The 15292-nt window shown below is 36.1% G+C and overlaps 1 protein-coding gene across 3 annotated transcripts in view; it reads right to left on the reverse strand.

The window, feature by feature from the left end:
* Nucleotides 1-1567: 1567 nt before the first annotated feature.
* The window catches only part of CTNNA2 (catenin alpha 2), a 407233-nt gene continuing 393508 nt past the window's right edge, over nucleotides 1568-15292 (reverse strand). For all 3 annotated transcript variants that reach the window (XM_039383431.1, XM_039383432.1, XM_027729292.2), the window contains one exon: nucleotides 1568-2719. In XM_039383431.1, coding sequence (XP_039239365.1) covers nucleotides 2432-2719 — 288 coding nt within the window. In that variant the 3' untranslated portion in view covers nucleotides 1568-2431. The remainder of the gene's footprint in view (nucleotides 2720-15292) is intronic.

Consider the following 15292-nt stretch of genomic DNA (forward strand, 5'->3'; position numbering starts at 1 on the left):
GACCCAATATTTTCCTCTCTCTCTCTATCAAACCTCATCACTCTTAACATTTTGTTGGCTTTATTACATGAGCTGAGCACTGAACTGGTATGTTCTCATTGGTTTTTTTTGTTCTTGTTTTCATGTGCATTATTTTTCACATACTAGCACTAAATTTTATGTTACCGCCCTTTCAAAAAGCAAATAATCCTTCCCTAAAGTAGGACTCTAATTCACACAAACTAAGTTGTCCAATATCGTTCTGGATTTTGCCTTCATGGACTATTTTTCCTCAGCATTTTGCAGACACTGTTTTGACTGAGTGACTGATAAAGGATTCCTTCGGTTATAGTCTTTCTCTGCCTTAATCAGTGGAAACTCTACATGTTCATAGGTGGCATTTGTCTACATGCTTTCCTCTAAACATTTCTGAGGTTGAGATGCCTTTTATAGCAACAATATCATTTTAGGGCAACCATTCAGTTTATCCATCACAGTATTAGAGTAAAACCCTTATGAAGAAGTGCCATAAGTTTTACTTGCAGCAAATTTCCTATTTTCTTTTTTTCATGCAGCACATTGGGATGTCTTTGTCTGTAATTTACTATTTTTTTTCTTTAAAATCTGTCTTTCATCTCTGTCATTTCATTTGTAGAGATCCCAGTTGCTTCTAGGGAGTTTATTGGTACCTCAAGTAATGTCAGTCTATGTCAAACTACAGGGCAATATAAGGAAAGCTCTTCAAGGACTTACCCACATCTTCTAACATATTTGGGTCATGTCTACACTCTCCAGTTCTGATTGGGGAACTGCTTTTATCCCACAGTGCAACTAAACAAAGCAAAAATAGTAATTTCCTAAAATGCCCCAGAGAGTGTGTTTCTTTACATAGACTGTGTAGGAGGGCAATGGAACAAAATTTGGTACTTTGCTATTCTGGGAAATAATCAGCTTATCTGAGACAAACACCCAAAAAAACCCTAAAAAACTCTGCAAGGGTTACTCATGGTTTATCACAGTGTTTCAAACCCCTCGTGAGGTCATGAATGTTCCCTTAAGTTGTTAGTATTTTATTATAAGAAAAATAATTAGATGCTCATGGTTTTTCTTTTATATATACAAAGATTTTTTTTTTTAAAACAATAATACAATCTCTGTATTCAACCAACTGTTGGTGTTAAAAGGGAATAAAATTAGATCTTTGCACAATGGACTTTATACAGGTCTATAAACTGTGGCACAGTAGATGATTTCCAAGGGTCTAGAGTGCCAACCTTACAAGGTTAATAAACTGAACTATCTTTATGCTGGTTCTGAGGTGTTCTATTAAAACAAATAATTTCATCCCACATCACACATCTGTCTCATATGTATCAAGGCTTGAATCTGTCTCTGATTTAAACTTAGGTTTTGACCCACTGACTATGGCTGGCTTACTCTGGTTGTAAAAAAAATGAGAACATTCACAAAAAAATAATAAAAAAAAGAGAAAAATAAAAAAGGAAGCACAAGGCAAATTAATCACTGCATCCATCAAATGTGCTGCAGGAGACATCTGTGCATTAAAGGAGACGAGCCACATCGAGGATTCCAAGGTTAAATGAGTTTATTGAGTTAGTGGTTACAATGGTATGTCAGATACCTGTAATCCAAGCTACACCTACATATTTGCCTCTAAATTCTCACACTGTCAGTTTCCGTGTCTCTAAACATTCCACCACCAGGTCTTCTATTACTAATATTATAATAATCAGAATAATAATCATGATATAAAAGGCAATGTCAATCACCATATTGTGCTTCATACTCCACCATAAGGAATTCAATTGGCAAAAGTAAACCTCTGGTCATATTAATGGGATTAATCGAAATGTGAGCAATCATAACACTACTAGAATATAAAGAACAAAATCCGGTTTAAAAGAAGCATTTTTAAGATGAATTAGTTTGAATCTGTTTTAAAAATTCACATACTATAATGAAGATGACTTAAAAGTTATATCATTTAATTATTGGGCCACACATTGAAGCATATTGGCTAGTACATTTTTGCACTGCAACAGAAGCAATACAAGCTTTATGGTCTACCATTACAATTCCATTTTTTTTTTCACTTAATATACCTGCCAACCTAATGTTTCTTGCATGCATTAAAGATTTCGGGGTTTAGACTTGAATTTTTTATTTAACCCACATGTACCCCCGTGATGCAAATTCTTTGGCCAATTCAATGCTATAGTTTACTTTAAAAAGGAAGCTTGGAGTGAGTCCATTTAACATCAGAGGGCAACGCCCTAAATTTTGGCATTGCAGAAGGTTAGTAACTTTATGAATAGAGTTTAAGGTCGCATGCAAATTGTCCCTGCTTCCCCCCACCCCATGCCAGACGCACACAAGTCGGCAGGTATGCATACAAAAAGAATATAAAACCCTCCTGGTAAAGCTTAGTGGTTTAGAATGAATCCATAGCTTTAAATTCACTTAAGGCCTGTACAGGGGAAATATGTTTCTTCTGGGACCCTCTTCTCACTCTTGTCTGATATTCTTCTGGTTTTTCTCTCTTTACTAGAGGTTTCTTCTCAGGGGCCTTCATCTTCCAAGATACAACTGGTGAGTTCACTGCAGCAGTACCATAGACCTTCTGATATTTAGTAGAAGCCACATAAGATGCTTTCACTGTAAGGACCACAGCGTTCATCAGATTTTTAGCTGCCTGGATGAGGGAAGTGGCACTGTCCAGCTACAAACAGAAAAGAAAATGAAATATGGCAAGGTTACTCCAAAGTGAAATACAGCAAGGTTATGCCACGACTGGATCACTGGACCATTTCCTGACTGAAGTCTGGATCCTCCCAGGTCTTATTAGAGATGAAACAAATACTCTCCCTCAGGATTAACTTTTTGTACCCAACACAACATGCACTGAATAGTAAAGGTAAGACTATGGTACCTCACATTACATTTTTTTGATAATTCAAAGGAAAAAACTTGCATTGTTTTTTTTCTTGTTGTTGATTCTTTTTCTGTGGTTGAAGGAGTTGCCTTTTTTTTCACAAAAAGATTTTACTTCTCACTTAAAACCCTTAAAAATTTACTGTTACATGTCAGAAACCTCAAAACAGGTCAACAGGGATTTTTCCCAAGTGTTCTAGTTTGTTCTAATTATTCCTATTAAGCCCAGGATAACCCTCCCAGTGATGTCTACGGGAATAGTGCGAAGCCAGTGCTGAGCTTGTTAGAGAATCCCATCTGAAAAGATGAAAGGAGGTTCTGAAACCCCTACAGAAACAAAAAGATGAAACAGTTAACCACAGGTTTTTGCAGCTCCTGTAACATGTGAGTTACTTCTGGTGACAAGGAATGTCACTTTATGATTACCAGGCTTTTTGTACTTATACCTTTGTGCTCCTCCCATGCACGAGTCTGCCTGAGGTTCCCGGGTCCTCGGGATGTAAGAGCCCTTAAGAACTTTGTTGAACTTCAAAACACTGGGACTTCCAGTCAGGCAGCTTCCACCATACACTGAAATGAAGTACATACCCCTGGCCAACATTTTCAAGAGGATTTTAAGCACTTAATGGGACTTCCAAGGCAACGTCTCAACGTCCCACAACGTGAATTAGGTACTTGCCAAATCCAAGTGGATGTCCTCAAAGTAGTAGGTCCTAAAAATATGCTCTGTATATTACTGTAGCAACCCAGGTTACTACTTATGATGTTCAATTATGCCTTTCCTAAAATACTGAAAGAGTAGGATACACTTTTTTGTGGTAAAGCCTTTCAGTTATATACCATAACATACCAGTTATAGACATTTCAGTTATACCATGGAAACTGCTTCGATTATTTATAAGTCTTTCCCAGACCTTAGGAATTATTTTGCATGTAATATTATTTTAGCTCTTTAATTCCACCCCACATGTTCAGTAAGTTTTTAGCTATTTTTAGTAAGTGTAAATGTGTCTCTCCAAACTTTTCATGGTCCCTCTTTGGGAGCATATGATTCTGTAACATAGATGTCAAGCAAGGTAAGCAGGATAAACAGTCATAAGGAAACAACAAAAAACATACTGTACTTCACCTCAAATATTTTGAATCATTAACAGAAGAATTCAGGAGAAATCCCCTTCTGAAGTGTTAGTGACTGATGTGAACAGGAACAGACCCTACAGAAAGCCTGTGTCTGGAACCACAATATTCTGTACTTACCTGTTCTTTTTTATTTCCTCATTATGATTCATTCAATACATAAATAGCTACATATAGTGAGGTGAAAAACAAAAAAAGCATTTTAATGATATTCACGTCCTCGGTGCCATTTCCTGAAAGGCACAGTTAATTGCCTGCCCCTAGTAAATATTTTTCCTCAGGACTAATCTGTATTTCTGTTAGCAAAAGAAACCAAGTTAAAAGATGGAAAACTGCATTACATGGCAGAAACATGACTGTTCAAGAGGGAGTAATGAAATAAAATCCAGTACAGTGTTATTTACTGTATGATTTATAAGGCAATCTGTATGTTTGTTGGCAAATAACAGATCATACTTTATTAAATTAGGATATTCTAATTTACTGCAGAGATCTACAATCAAGCATTATTCATTGTTAAATGATTCTTTCTGAAACACTGGTGAATTGATATTGAATATAAAGTGATACCATCAAATAGTATTTACTTCATCATCAGTGTGAATAAACCGCCTGAACTGAGTCCATATTGCACATTCCTGAATGAATTTTAGTTGCTGAAGGTTTCCAGTAGCTTCACATTTTCCATCATGAAAAGCATTCTGGTGGCTGTTTCACATGCATTAGGGAACAGAATGATTAAAGGAAGCATTTTAAAATGAGGGGGCACACAAATTAGATGCTGAAACCTATACATAGGGTTCAATCAACATCTTTGAGCACATTAGCAATTTTATGAACTATATTGATAAGAGTGAGCAGAAGCTTGTACTTCTTCAAGATCAGATGCAGACTGCAATGGCACCTTTTAGGAAACCACATTATTTTGATACCATTTTAATCACCTTTAGTTTTCAATCTGCTGTTATAGTAGATAAAAGCTCCCTGTTTTCACCATTATTAATCACATTTTAAGATACAGATACTTAGTCTTTGACCTTAATATCCATTTATATTGTAAAACGCTTTCAAGTCTTGGAATCAGAAAAGAGACATAAAACCCTCATCATAGAAACAGGCCATGATTGTTCTCCAAAATCTGCTGTTAGCCATCCCATGCATCCAATTTGGCCACCTAAGCACTTCTAGTGATTTTCTCATGCCTCCAGCTCCTTGCTTGTCTCGTGGTTCAGTAAAGAAGAATTAAACTGAATGAACATCATTCCAATTAACATTTAGATCTTACTCCACCACTCCAGCGTTTCTCCAGCTTTAAGCTGTGCTTTGCTATCAGCAGAGCTACACTGGCATAAAGCTGGAATGAGGCAGCAGTGAATCAAGCCCTTAGTGCATTAATTCCTTACAAAATCTGGGCAAAGAAATATAGGCACTTTTCCAAAAGGATAATGTTAATAATAAAAAACATAAGAAGGAAAATTAACATTTCGAATAAAAGTACCACTAGGAAATTATTGCACTGCACAGAAGGCAACCTTCACTCCCTAGCAGTGCCCAGAGAATTATGGATATAATCATCGTTATATCCATAATTATGTTAGTTGTTGGTCCTAACAGCTAACAGAGCCTTTGACTTGATACACAAAATAATAGTGTTCTGCAACTTAGACCTCTTTACAAATATGTTTGCCCCCTTATAGGAAAAAAAGCCCTCTTCAACATAGATAAATTTAGGTTATTGGACCATAAAACTCTAAGAACAGTGAATGCTGAGGAAAATTCAAAATTCATAAATAACTTAAGAATCACTGCACTGGAGATGGGCACTTAGTATCACAGAATCACTGGGGTTGGAAAAGACCTCCATGATCATCAAGTCTAAAAAATTTACCCAGGTTAAAACTGCCATGGAATTGTAGAATCATGCAATAGCTTGGTTGAAGGGACCTTAAAGATCATCTTGTTCCATCCCCCCCCTTCCATGGGCAGGGACACCTTCCACTAGCCCAGGTTGCTCCAAGGTCTGTCCAACCTGGCCTTGGACACTTCCAGGGATCCAGGGGTAGCCACAGTTTCTCTGGGTAACCTGTGCCAGGGCCTTCCCACCCTCACAGGGAAGAATTTCTTTCTAATATCTAATCCAAACCCACTCATTTTCAGTTAGAAGCCATTCCCTCTTGTCCTGTCACTCCAGGCCCCTGTAAGAAGCTTCTCTCCATCTCTCCTGTAGGGTCCCTTCAGGGTCCATTACCCTGGGAAGGTGTAAATCATTCAGAAAAAAACAATTTTAAAAAAAGGCTTTTGCTACAAGCTAACTTTGCTATTAGGGAACGCAAGGGTAGAACTCTGGAACAGGAAAGGATCATATCTGCCAAGAAGATAATTCTAGATTTTTTCCCCCCTCCAAAAAAATCCTTAAGATTTAGAGGAGTTTTTGAGCTGCTGATAAGCTCTGCAGCAATTTTCCTGAACTATTTGAAGAATTATCCAGAATCTTGTGACAATCAAGATTTTTTTGCCTCTTTTACATGTACATATAATCTGAGTAAAATAACCAGCAATTACAATACCAAAATAGCTGAAGAATTGGGAGAGAATAAAGCTGGAAATTTTTCCTTTTAAGAGTACAGCAATGAAAAGAGATTTTCTCCCTGCATTGTCCCATCATTGTAATGGGGAACAATTATAATTATACTTCAGTTTTGAGAAAGGAGTAAATCTAACTTCCAGAGATATCTTCATATTTATAATCCCAAATATCCACAAAAAGTAAGGGAAATAGAGGAAAAAATGTATTTCCAGTGAGCAATGTTATAATACAGGTAGTTTTAAAAAAGTTGGTTGTTTAAGAATTTTCTCTATCATTATTGCTGATTTTAATAAACCTTAAAAAGTGGGAGAAGACATCAAAAGAATTGTAGATACTTCCTAGTCATGAAATATTTGAGCAGAGCAAAAAAAATGACCTGTGAAATTATAGGCCAGTTCAGCTGACAGAACTCCCAAATAAGATAAGTCTGTGACAGACTCCATAAATAACGAGAGGAAAGAAATAAATGGCAACCAAAGGGTTGTGTGGGTTAAAATATTTTCAAAGTAACCTACATCACACTTTGATATGATTAAACTTTGAATTGCTTAAAATAATGCTGTGGATATAATTGGACCTTTGAAAGGCGTTTTGCTTAGTCCTACATGACAGTCTGATTAAAAACTCAGTTGATACAAAACTAACAAGGCACAATACAGAATGATTCCAAATTCTCTAACAGCTGCTTCCAAAAGAACATACACACAAAAAAAAAAAAAATCAGTGCTCAACAGTGACTTTTTCAGTGGGCTCTTGGAGAAACCATTTGGCAGCTTCACAGTATTACTATTTCTGTTGAAAGATTGGGAAAAAGGTCACTTATTTGATGAAGTTTTCAGATAACAATTAGGAAAGTGGCAAGTCATACAGAAGGCAAGCGACTGATATCCAATTAGCTGCTAAAAGTCACAACGTAGATTTTATTTTGGCCAACTTCATAACAGATGATATCTACTTATACAATAAGGAACTTTATTCCATGTAGGATCCCAGGTAATCACTCCTTGAGTATACAAAAATGAAGGAGCTGAGGAAATTGGTTCAATTATTATATTCAGTTATGGAACAGTGAGTCCTCTTCCCAGTGCAAGAACAATGTTACAGAACTGGAAAGAATTTACATAAACTCAAGAAGTAAAAACATATTTTATGGGAAATACTCAGTCAGCTCTGTTTTTTCCAATCATAAAGAGAATGACTAAAAAATGAATTTATCAAAATCAGCAAGTACATGGTAACAGGAAGCTGATTATATTTCAACTTCCATAGATTGGACAAAGATAAAACAAAACATAATGGCTGAAAGGTGAAGCAGGTCATATTAGTTATTAATTAGCTGATTTTTTTATGTAGCAGTGATAATAATTAATCACAGGAACTCATGAAAGATTGATTCTATTTCTTGAAATTGTGAAATCAATATTGGATGGTTTTGCTTAATATGTATTAACTACTGGACGTTTTTAATGCACATCAATTCAGGGAGCCTGTGCATCAGTTATGCAGGAAGACAGCTTAGATGATAAAAACAGCCCACGTTCACCTTGAAATGTATGAATGCAAAAAGTTAGTATTGGGAATCATTGATAAATGCAGTTTAGTCTGGTTAACTCTGTACAGATTGCGAGGATCAATTGCCATTTATTTAAGCGTGTTGAAAAAGAACCCGTAAGTGCTCAAATACTCTTGGCTAAGACTTGATTTGCGTGCCTTTAGAAGGTAACTTAGGCATTGCCAAGTCCTCAAGGCTACCTGTGAGTTCTTGGTGAATTCCTTGCTTCTCCTGCTTTCCAAGGGAAGTTCACACTTCCATGGCCAGGTGCAGTTGCTGTTACCACAAAGCAGAAGTCAGTTAACAGTCTCCAGACCAAATAAATTTACATGAAGCAATTAGGAATCAGGAACGTAATTTTCTCAGACTGTATTCTCATGCAACAGAACATTTTCCTCTCAGCTGTGCTTGATAGTAAATCCATTCCTATGTACATAAGATGTATGTAAGAAAAAGATCTTATTCATAATACTTATGTCTTACATTCCTGTGGCACATTCCATGCATAAAACATGACAGTATTAGTGACAGCCAATGCAAGAATGGCCTGTTTGCTATTCAGATGCTCTCATCCCTCTGGTAGGAGACATCTGCTATTTATCAGCACTACTGTGCAATGGCTGAGGGTCTATTTTAGTCAGTCACTTGAAAATGCACATAAGGCTTTTGCTAGGTACAGCCCATTGTGAGAAAACAAGCCTATATATTTCAAAATCTCTATTTAAAAAAAAAAAGGCATTATTTGGAATGTAATGTGGTCACAATGATGTTAAGAATGGATCATAGCTACCCAGAGAAAATAGTATTATCCTTACTTAGCTATTTATTTTCACATTTGACTGCAATTAACTTAGTCCTTTATAATGATGAATATTTAATTCATTCTGGGCATAGTTGTGTTTTACAGGTGGCTGATCCATTGAATAACCATCATCATCTGCATTTTTTCAATTACAGGTAAGGAACCCAAGGGATTCCCAAGCCCATTTGGTTGTATTTTACAAAGGCTGTCATCCCCTAGGACAACAGAAAGCATGGGAGTACAGCAAGAACTACAGGTATCTTCTGTCTTCTATGGACTATTGTAATTTTAAAACACATTAGCAACTGCTTTATGCCAAATTTGCAAAAACAGAAGCCTATAAAAATGCTCCCAATACTGGTATTCCCAATAAAACATAAACAGACACAATAGAGAAGCATTTCTACAGTTGTTTTACTTATTCCAGGCTATTTTAAAACAAAAAGTATAAAAGACAAAATTATATCCCAATACATTTGCTTTGAGAAGAACACTCAATATGGAAGTTCCTATTTTAACAACTGAAACGGTGGGAAAAAAAAACCAATTAGAAACACCTAAAAGTTAATGTTACACAATTCTTTTTGTGAATTGTAATTATTACTGATTTGTCTTCAGCCTGGTGGGTCCCAAAGGTGAAAAACATGTTTTCAATTTTTTGATAGATATTATTTTTTTCTATTCATTAAATGTTTTTTCAATCGATAAATTACTTCTCCAGTATTGTTGCTACGAAGGAAAAAAGTGCAATTTTTCTTGTAGATACCAAATATAATGTAGTTTTTTTCCTCAGTATTTAATATTTAATAAATATCTTGTTGCATTCCTTTCAGAATGTAATGGGGAAAAATATTTTGACCCATGATAAAAAGTCTGTCAGAACCAGTTATTTTTCTTTTTATGCTCATTATCTGCCATTTCACAGGAGAAAAAACATACCAAATCAGTACAGCTCATATCATACCCCAGAAACACTGTAAGGACAAGCAATCATATATAGCATTGAATTTTTAAAATTCAATTGTTTTATCAGTATTTTTCATGATACAACACTGTCTCAAAGCTTCCAGTTACTAAATTAGGATATTTGCTATCAGTTTGAATGCCAAAACATCTTCAACAATTATACAGAACAAGGAAGAAATCCTCAGTCAATGAAGTCAAACGAGTTTTGTAGATGGAAACAGATTTCACCCCACAGATTTGCCAGAACTCCTATGGTTGTTTATACCACATATTTCACTTTCTACCTCCACCTACAACTGAGAAACATGGGAATGAGTTTTCTGCCATGATGGCTCCAGGGGTTTTTCTTCCAAATCTGCCTCATTCTGCATACAACTGATGTCTGGAGGATGTTGCCTATTATGGAACATCACAGACAGAAAATAAGATTGTTTAAGGGCCATCACAGTTCCAATACAAACTGAAGCAAAATTAGTACAACCACGTTTACAACTCACAACTTTCAAACCATTCTGCCTCATGGAATGGCTTGATCTGAATTCTTGGATGTTAACAGGAAACAGAATTTGGTATGACTGTTTTAAAGAGAGGCTCCCACCTAATATTCAAGAAGATAAATGTCTACGACAAAGAAAAAGTCCAAACTCTATTTGACAGAGAGGAAAACCCAAACTAGAGCTAAAATTTTTTGATATTGCCAGGAGGCTTGCTGAAGAAAATTAGAGTGGGAAGTCTGTCAAAGCTCCGTATCCAATAAAAAAGCAATTTACACAAATTTACACAGGGATTCACACGCCAGAAGTCTACCCAAGATACAACATTGCCTCACCCTGAGGTCACAGAAAGAAAACCACAGACAGGACTGTCAAAAGCATCTCACTACAAAGATCCATTTTCATATTCAATTTCAGTTAAATTTAAAGAAAAAGGAAATATAGGATATCTAGCTAGCCTATGCTACTGATCTCCCTCCTCCTGACTTGACTTCTGATTTGGTTGTAATTTGAGAACAGGAATAAATTTTAAAAGCCCAAAATAATCTAGTCCTCTTTTAAACAGAGTTTTAGAAGCAACAGGTATAATAACAAGAAAAAAAACATGCCTTTCTTACAGTCTTACCTGAAAAGCATCCAAATCATGTCTAGTTGGCTGGAAATTGTACTCAGTAATAAAATGTAGGAGACTTTGGATACAAAAAAATCAATAAAGCACAGAAACACTACATGCTTTACACAAGAATGTGTTATCTCCTGCTATTCCTCCTGATTTTGTCACAAAGAAAACACAAAGAAAAGCAGCATAATGCAGGATTTCAGACTGCAATGCTAAGAACTGTGCTATTTGCCCAAATTCTTTTTAGATTTGTACAGGTGTCTATGTGGTTTATCTCCCCATCTTCAGCTGTGAGGATCTGCCACTTTGTAAGGCAAATCTGCTCCTCCAGGTACCTTCTTATCTCTAAAGTGATGCTTGCCCAGGTCAGCACAGAGACACATTTTGAGGATGGCTGCTCTACAGGCTTTTCTCAGGAAAGGGCTTGGAAACAATGCATCAAACAGATCAGAATGAATAAAACAAAATCCTCCTGTAGAATGGAAGACAGTCCCAGGACAACTGTTCCTTGCTTCCTAATGTTTGCCCACTGTTGTCCATGTATATTTTATCTCTTGTAGAAGCAGATAAAGGGTTTGATTATTCAAGATACTGAACACTTCTAAGGTGATAAAAGGCTTTCGCTTTGTTGGAGTTGAGGGTCCTTCCAGTATTGCTCAACTCAATCAGTAAAAACATTCCTTTCTCTGTTTGATTCCCTGAGCACTTTCCAGGATTTTAAAACAGTATGAAATGAAATAAAAAATCCAAAATCTAATCTCCACAATAATCTTCAAGGGAGAGCCCTATTTCAGCTTTTCATAAAAGTCCCAGCACTGACAGAGTTAGTTTAATCATATACAGCAAATAATTTGTAATGGAAATTCTATCATTTTATACCAAATAAATTATTCACAATAAACTATTCTACTCGTTTAACCAACTCAATTAATGGTTAAACAAATAACATTCATCCTTACTAAAACAAATTTTTTCCCTGGTCAATTATGGAATATGCAATCTGTAAATGCATTTGTTCATTACATTTTTAACTTTAGCTAACATTAAATGCCACTGAAAACCATCAAACTGGGTAAGATTTAATGGAATTACTGCAAGTAAATCAAGCCAGAATAAAACAGAAACATTTGTAAAGGCTGTTGCATCTTGAGGAAAGAACAAGCAAAGATGACAGCAAATTGAGAACAAATTGGAATGAGTAAAATCTTGCTCTGAATTCCAAAGGCTCATTTTTATTACTCATGATTTATAATGCAAATTTTCATTTAGGATGTAAAGAACCTTTTGAGGTCATCTAGTTCAATGCCCTGTTCAAAACTTGAATTAGATGAGATTGTTCCAGATTTTGTTCAAATTCAAAGCATGTCCAAGGATATGTTTTTCCCACATCTCTGGACTAGACACCTCAACCTTGAACTTGAATTTCACTACCGTTGAGTTAAAACTCTTTTATCTTATACCTAATTGGTATTTCCCATGTTAAAACCTGTTTGTTGTCCCTTTTCCTGTCCCTATGACTATGCACCTCCGACGAGTCTGGATCTGGTTCTTCAAGATCCTCCTCTTTGACAGATGTAAACAACATCTCCCCTGAGCCTTCTCTTCTAAATACATGCAAAGGTATCTAAGAGAGCTGTGAGATGATGTTTGGAATCTCATTTTCACTACAAGACCATGTGTCTTATCCAAAGGGAAAAAACTGAATAACTGTAGAAAGGAAGGAAAAAATATCACCAATTACTGACAATTTTTTAGTAGCTTACTCAAGTTGGTTAAGTCCTGTAGTACTCTCTTCAGAAAATACTTGTGTTAGGGATTCCTAATTTACCTGGACTCTTTCTCAACTCCTTTGCAATTCAGTACTTTAGATAGCATTTTCCTTGAGCAACAACACAAAGTACTTGTAGCCTCAGTGCTTCAAATAATACAAATGGTTTCTGTGCTTTTCACCTCCGGACAATCATCCCCACACAAGACCAAATTAATTCAACCACATTTCCAAATCTTCCCTCTAATCCAGAATTTATGTAAAGGAGATGAAGGTATAAATTTGGCTGTTATTTAGAAGAATGTTGAAATGAGAAAGCATTTTCAAGGGCTCTTTTCATATAAAGTTCTTACTTAAATGTTGTCCATTAATCCTGATTATCTATAGACTTGACTGCACCTAGTTGTCATTGCAAAAATTCAAACTGAATGTCTTTAAATATTAGTCATGATCCACGAACTGTTCATGGCAGGTGTCACTGGATTCCCAGAAGAATTTTTTCAGATGTCTCCAGTTGAACAATTTCTCTAGGAATGAAGGCAGGAAAAATAGGGCTGTTCATAAAAGCCATTGATTTGATGTGTTCGGTGACCTAGGCAAGGTTTTTAGTTTCCACTTCTATAAATGAAGTCTTACCCTGCACTCATTCTACCTAATTCCAGGTGCTGGACCAAAAGATTCCACACTCCTTTCACGCTCGGAGAAGAAGACCAGGAACCATGGAGTACTTGAGGTTTTTCACAGGTTCATTTTCTACTGAGATGGCCAGAGCAACTCACCTTTTAAATGATTTTTATAGATCCTACCTTGCATTAGAATCCTAAAGACAGTACAGTGAATCTGGGAAGAGATGCTCAACATCTGCAAAAAAACTGTCCTTGGATTTGATCCAGTAGTCCAAGAATTCAAACAAATCTAATGAATATTTTTTAGATTGTTTGCCCTAATTTTCTCTTTTGGTCCTCAAATAGGGGAAAAACACACACTACAAAACATATCAATCTCTCCAACATAAAGAAACTAATAAGATTGGAGCCCCAAGACAGTCACTTTATTTAGATAAATGCTCCTTAGAAAAGAATTTAAATATTTCTGTCCAGAAAAAATTAGTTTCCTTTCTCTAGGAGTTCACAGAAAGCTGACATCACTTATCTATCAATATATGCCCTCAAAAGAATCCCAAAGCTAAACTCTCTGATTCTTCCTGCCTGAACACATGGTTTAATTCACCTACCCATGTCTCTGTATTTTTTTGAAGACACTACTATCCTAACCAGCTGTCAGTGTCTACCTGACACAAGAATATCTGCTCCCTAGAAATGGCCCTTGAGTTCCACATGAAGGAAGTCTGGAGTGAACTTCTCAGATGCAGATGTTTACACTTCACTAGATGAATCACTCTCCCACAGCAACGGAGATGAGAGCAAAAACTTCTTCATAATTCAATTAAAAACTTTCTGAATAATAAAATAATTAGTTTTCATTACACTATAGATCTACTCTAATCTTTTTGCACAGCTTGAGTGTGGTAGCCTCCCACTATTACTGCAAGATTGCTTTTTCCATCTTTTTCAAACCACACTTAACTAGGGTGAAGTCTTTCTCCTGGTTTGTTTGTGGGTTTTTTGTTTGTTTGGTTGGTTTTTGTTCGTTTGTTGGCGTTATTTGTTTGTTTTTGTTTTAATTTTTAATTTTAATTGGCCATCCAGAGTAGAAACTGGAATATAGAATTGAAGACAGAGAAATGCTGGTATTGAAAATTAGGTGTCTTAAGGGAGGATGTAGTGACTGAAACTCATCATTATTCCATAATCTTTTCTGTCTTGAGCTCAGTATTGTTTGCAGAGAGGAAATAATGACAATATTTCCTTCTGTTTTCAGTTCTACGAGGGTACACCATGTGTTTGCTTTGAAACACTGTGGTGGGACTGATAAAAATCCAAAGGACTGTGACTGAACAGAATCACATTTCATGTCTTTGAGGTGCAACTGTACCAGGATCAGAACAGGGTGTGAAGGCAGTCCTGGTTTCCTCCATCCACTGTACACAGTTCAAGTGTGATTGAGCATTTTTGTTGACAATTCAAATGAGTTGAGGTCAAAGTTTAAAAGGATTGCAATTTAAATCAACACGAAGAGTCCTCTAGAATGCTGGGCACTATCATTGTGACTTCTTTGGCTGAAACAAGATGAAATCCACAGTAATTCACTTTGAGTCAATGGTGTTAAACCAGCCTAAAATTGCAGTAAGAGAGGGCAGGGTGATAAGCATCTCTCTGCCAGCTGACATGGTTTAGAAACAGATGGAGCATTTCACAGCTCTCCCTCACTTCTCATATAGAAAAAGAAGGTAAGAACCAACCCACAAAGTTTTAATTCAACTTGTAAGAGAAATCACCCTGGGAAATAAAGAAAATTTGGGAATTTTACATAGAC

This window comes from Pipra filicauda, unplaced genomic scaffold (assembly GCF_003945595.2).
Source record: "Pipra filicauda isolate LSUMZ 115617 unplaced genomic scaffold, ASM394559v2 scaffold30_size5312502_pilon, whole genome shotgun sequence".
Taxonomy (NCBI): domain Eukaryota; kingdom Metazoa; phylum Chordata; class Aves; order Passeriformes; family Pipridae; genus Pipra; species Pipra filicauda.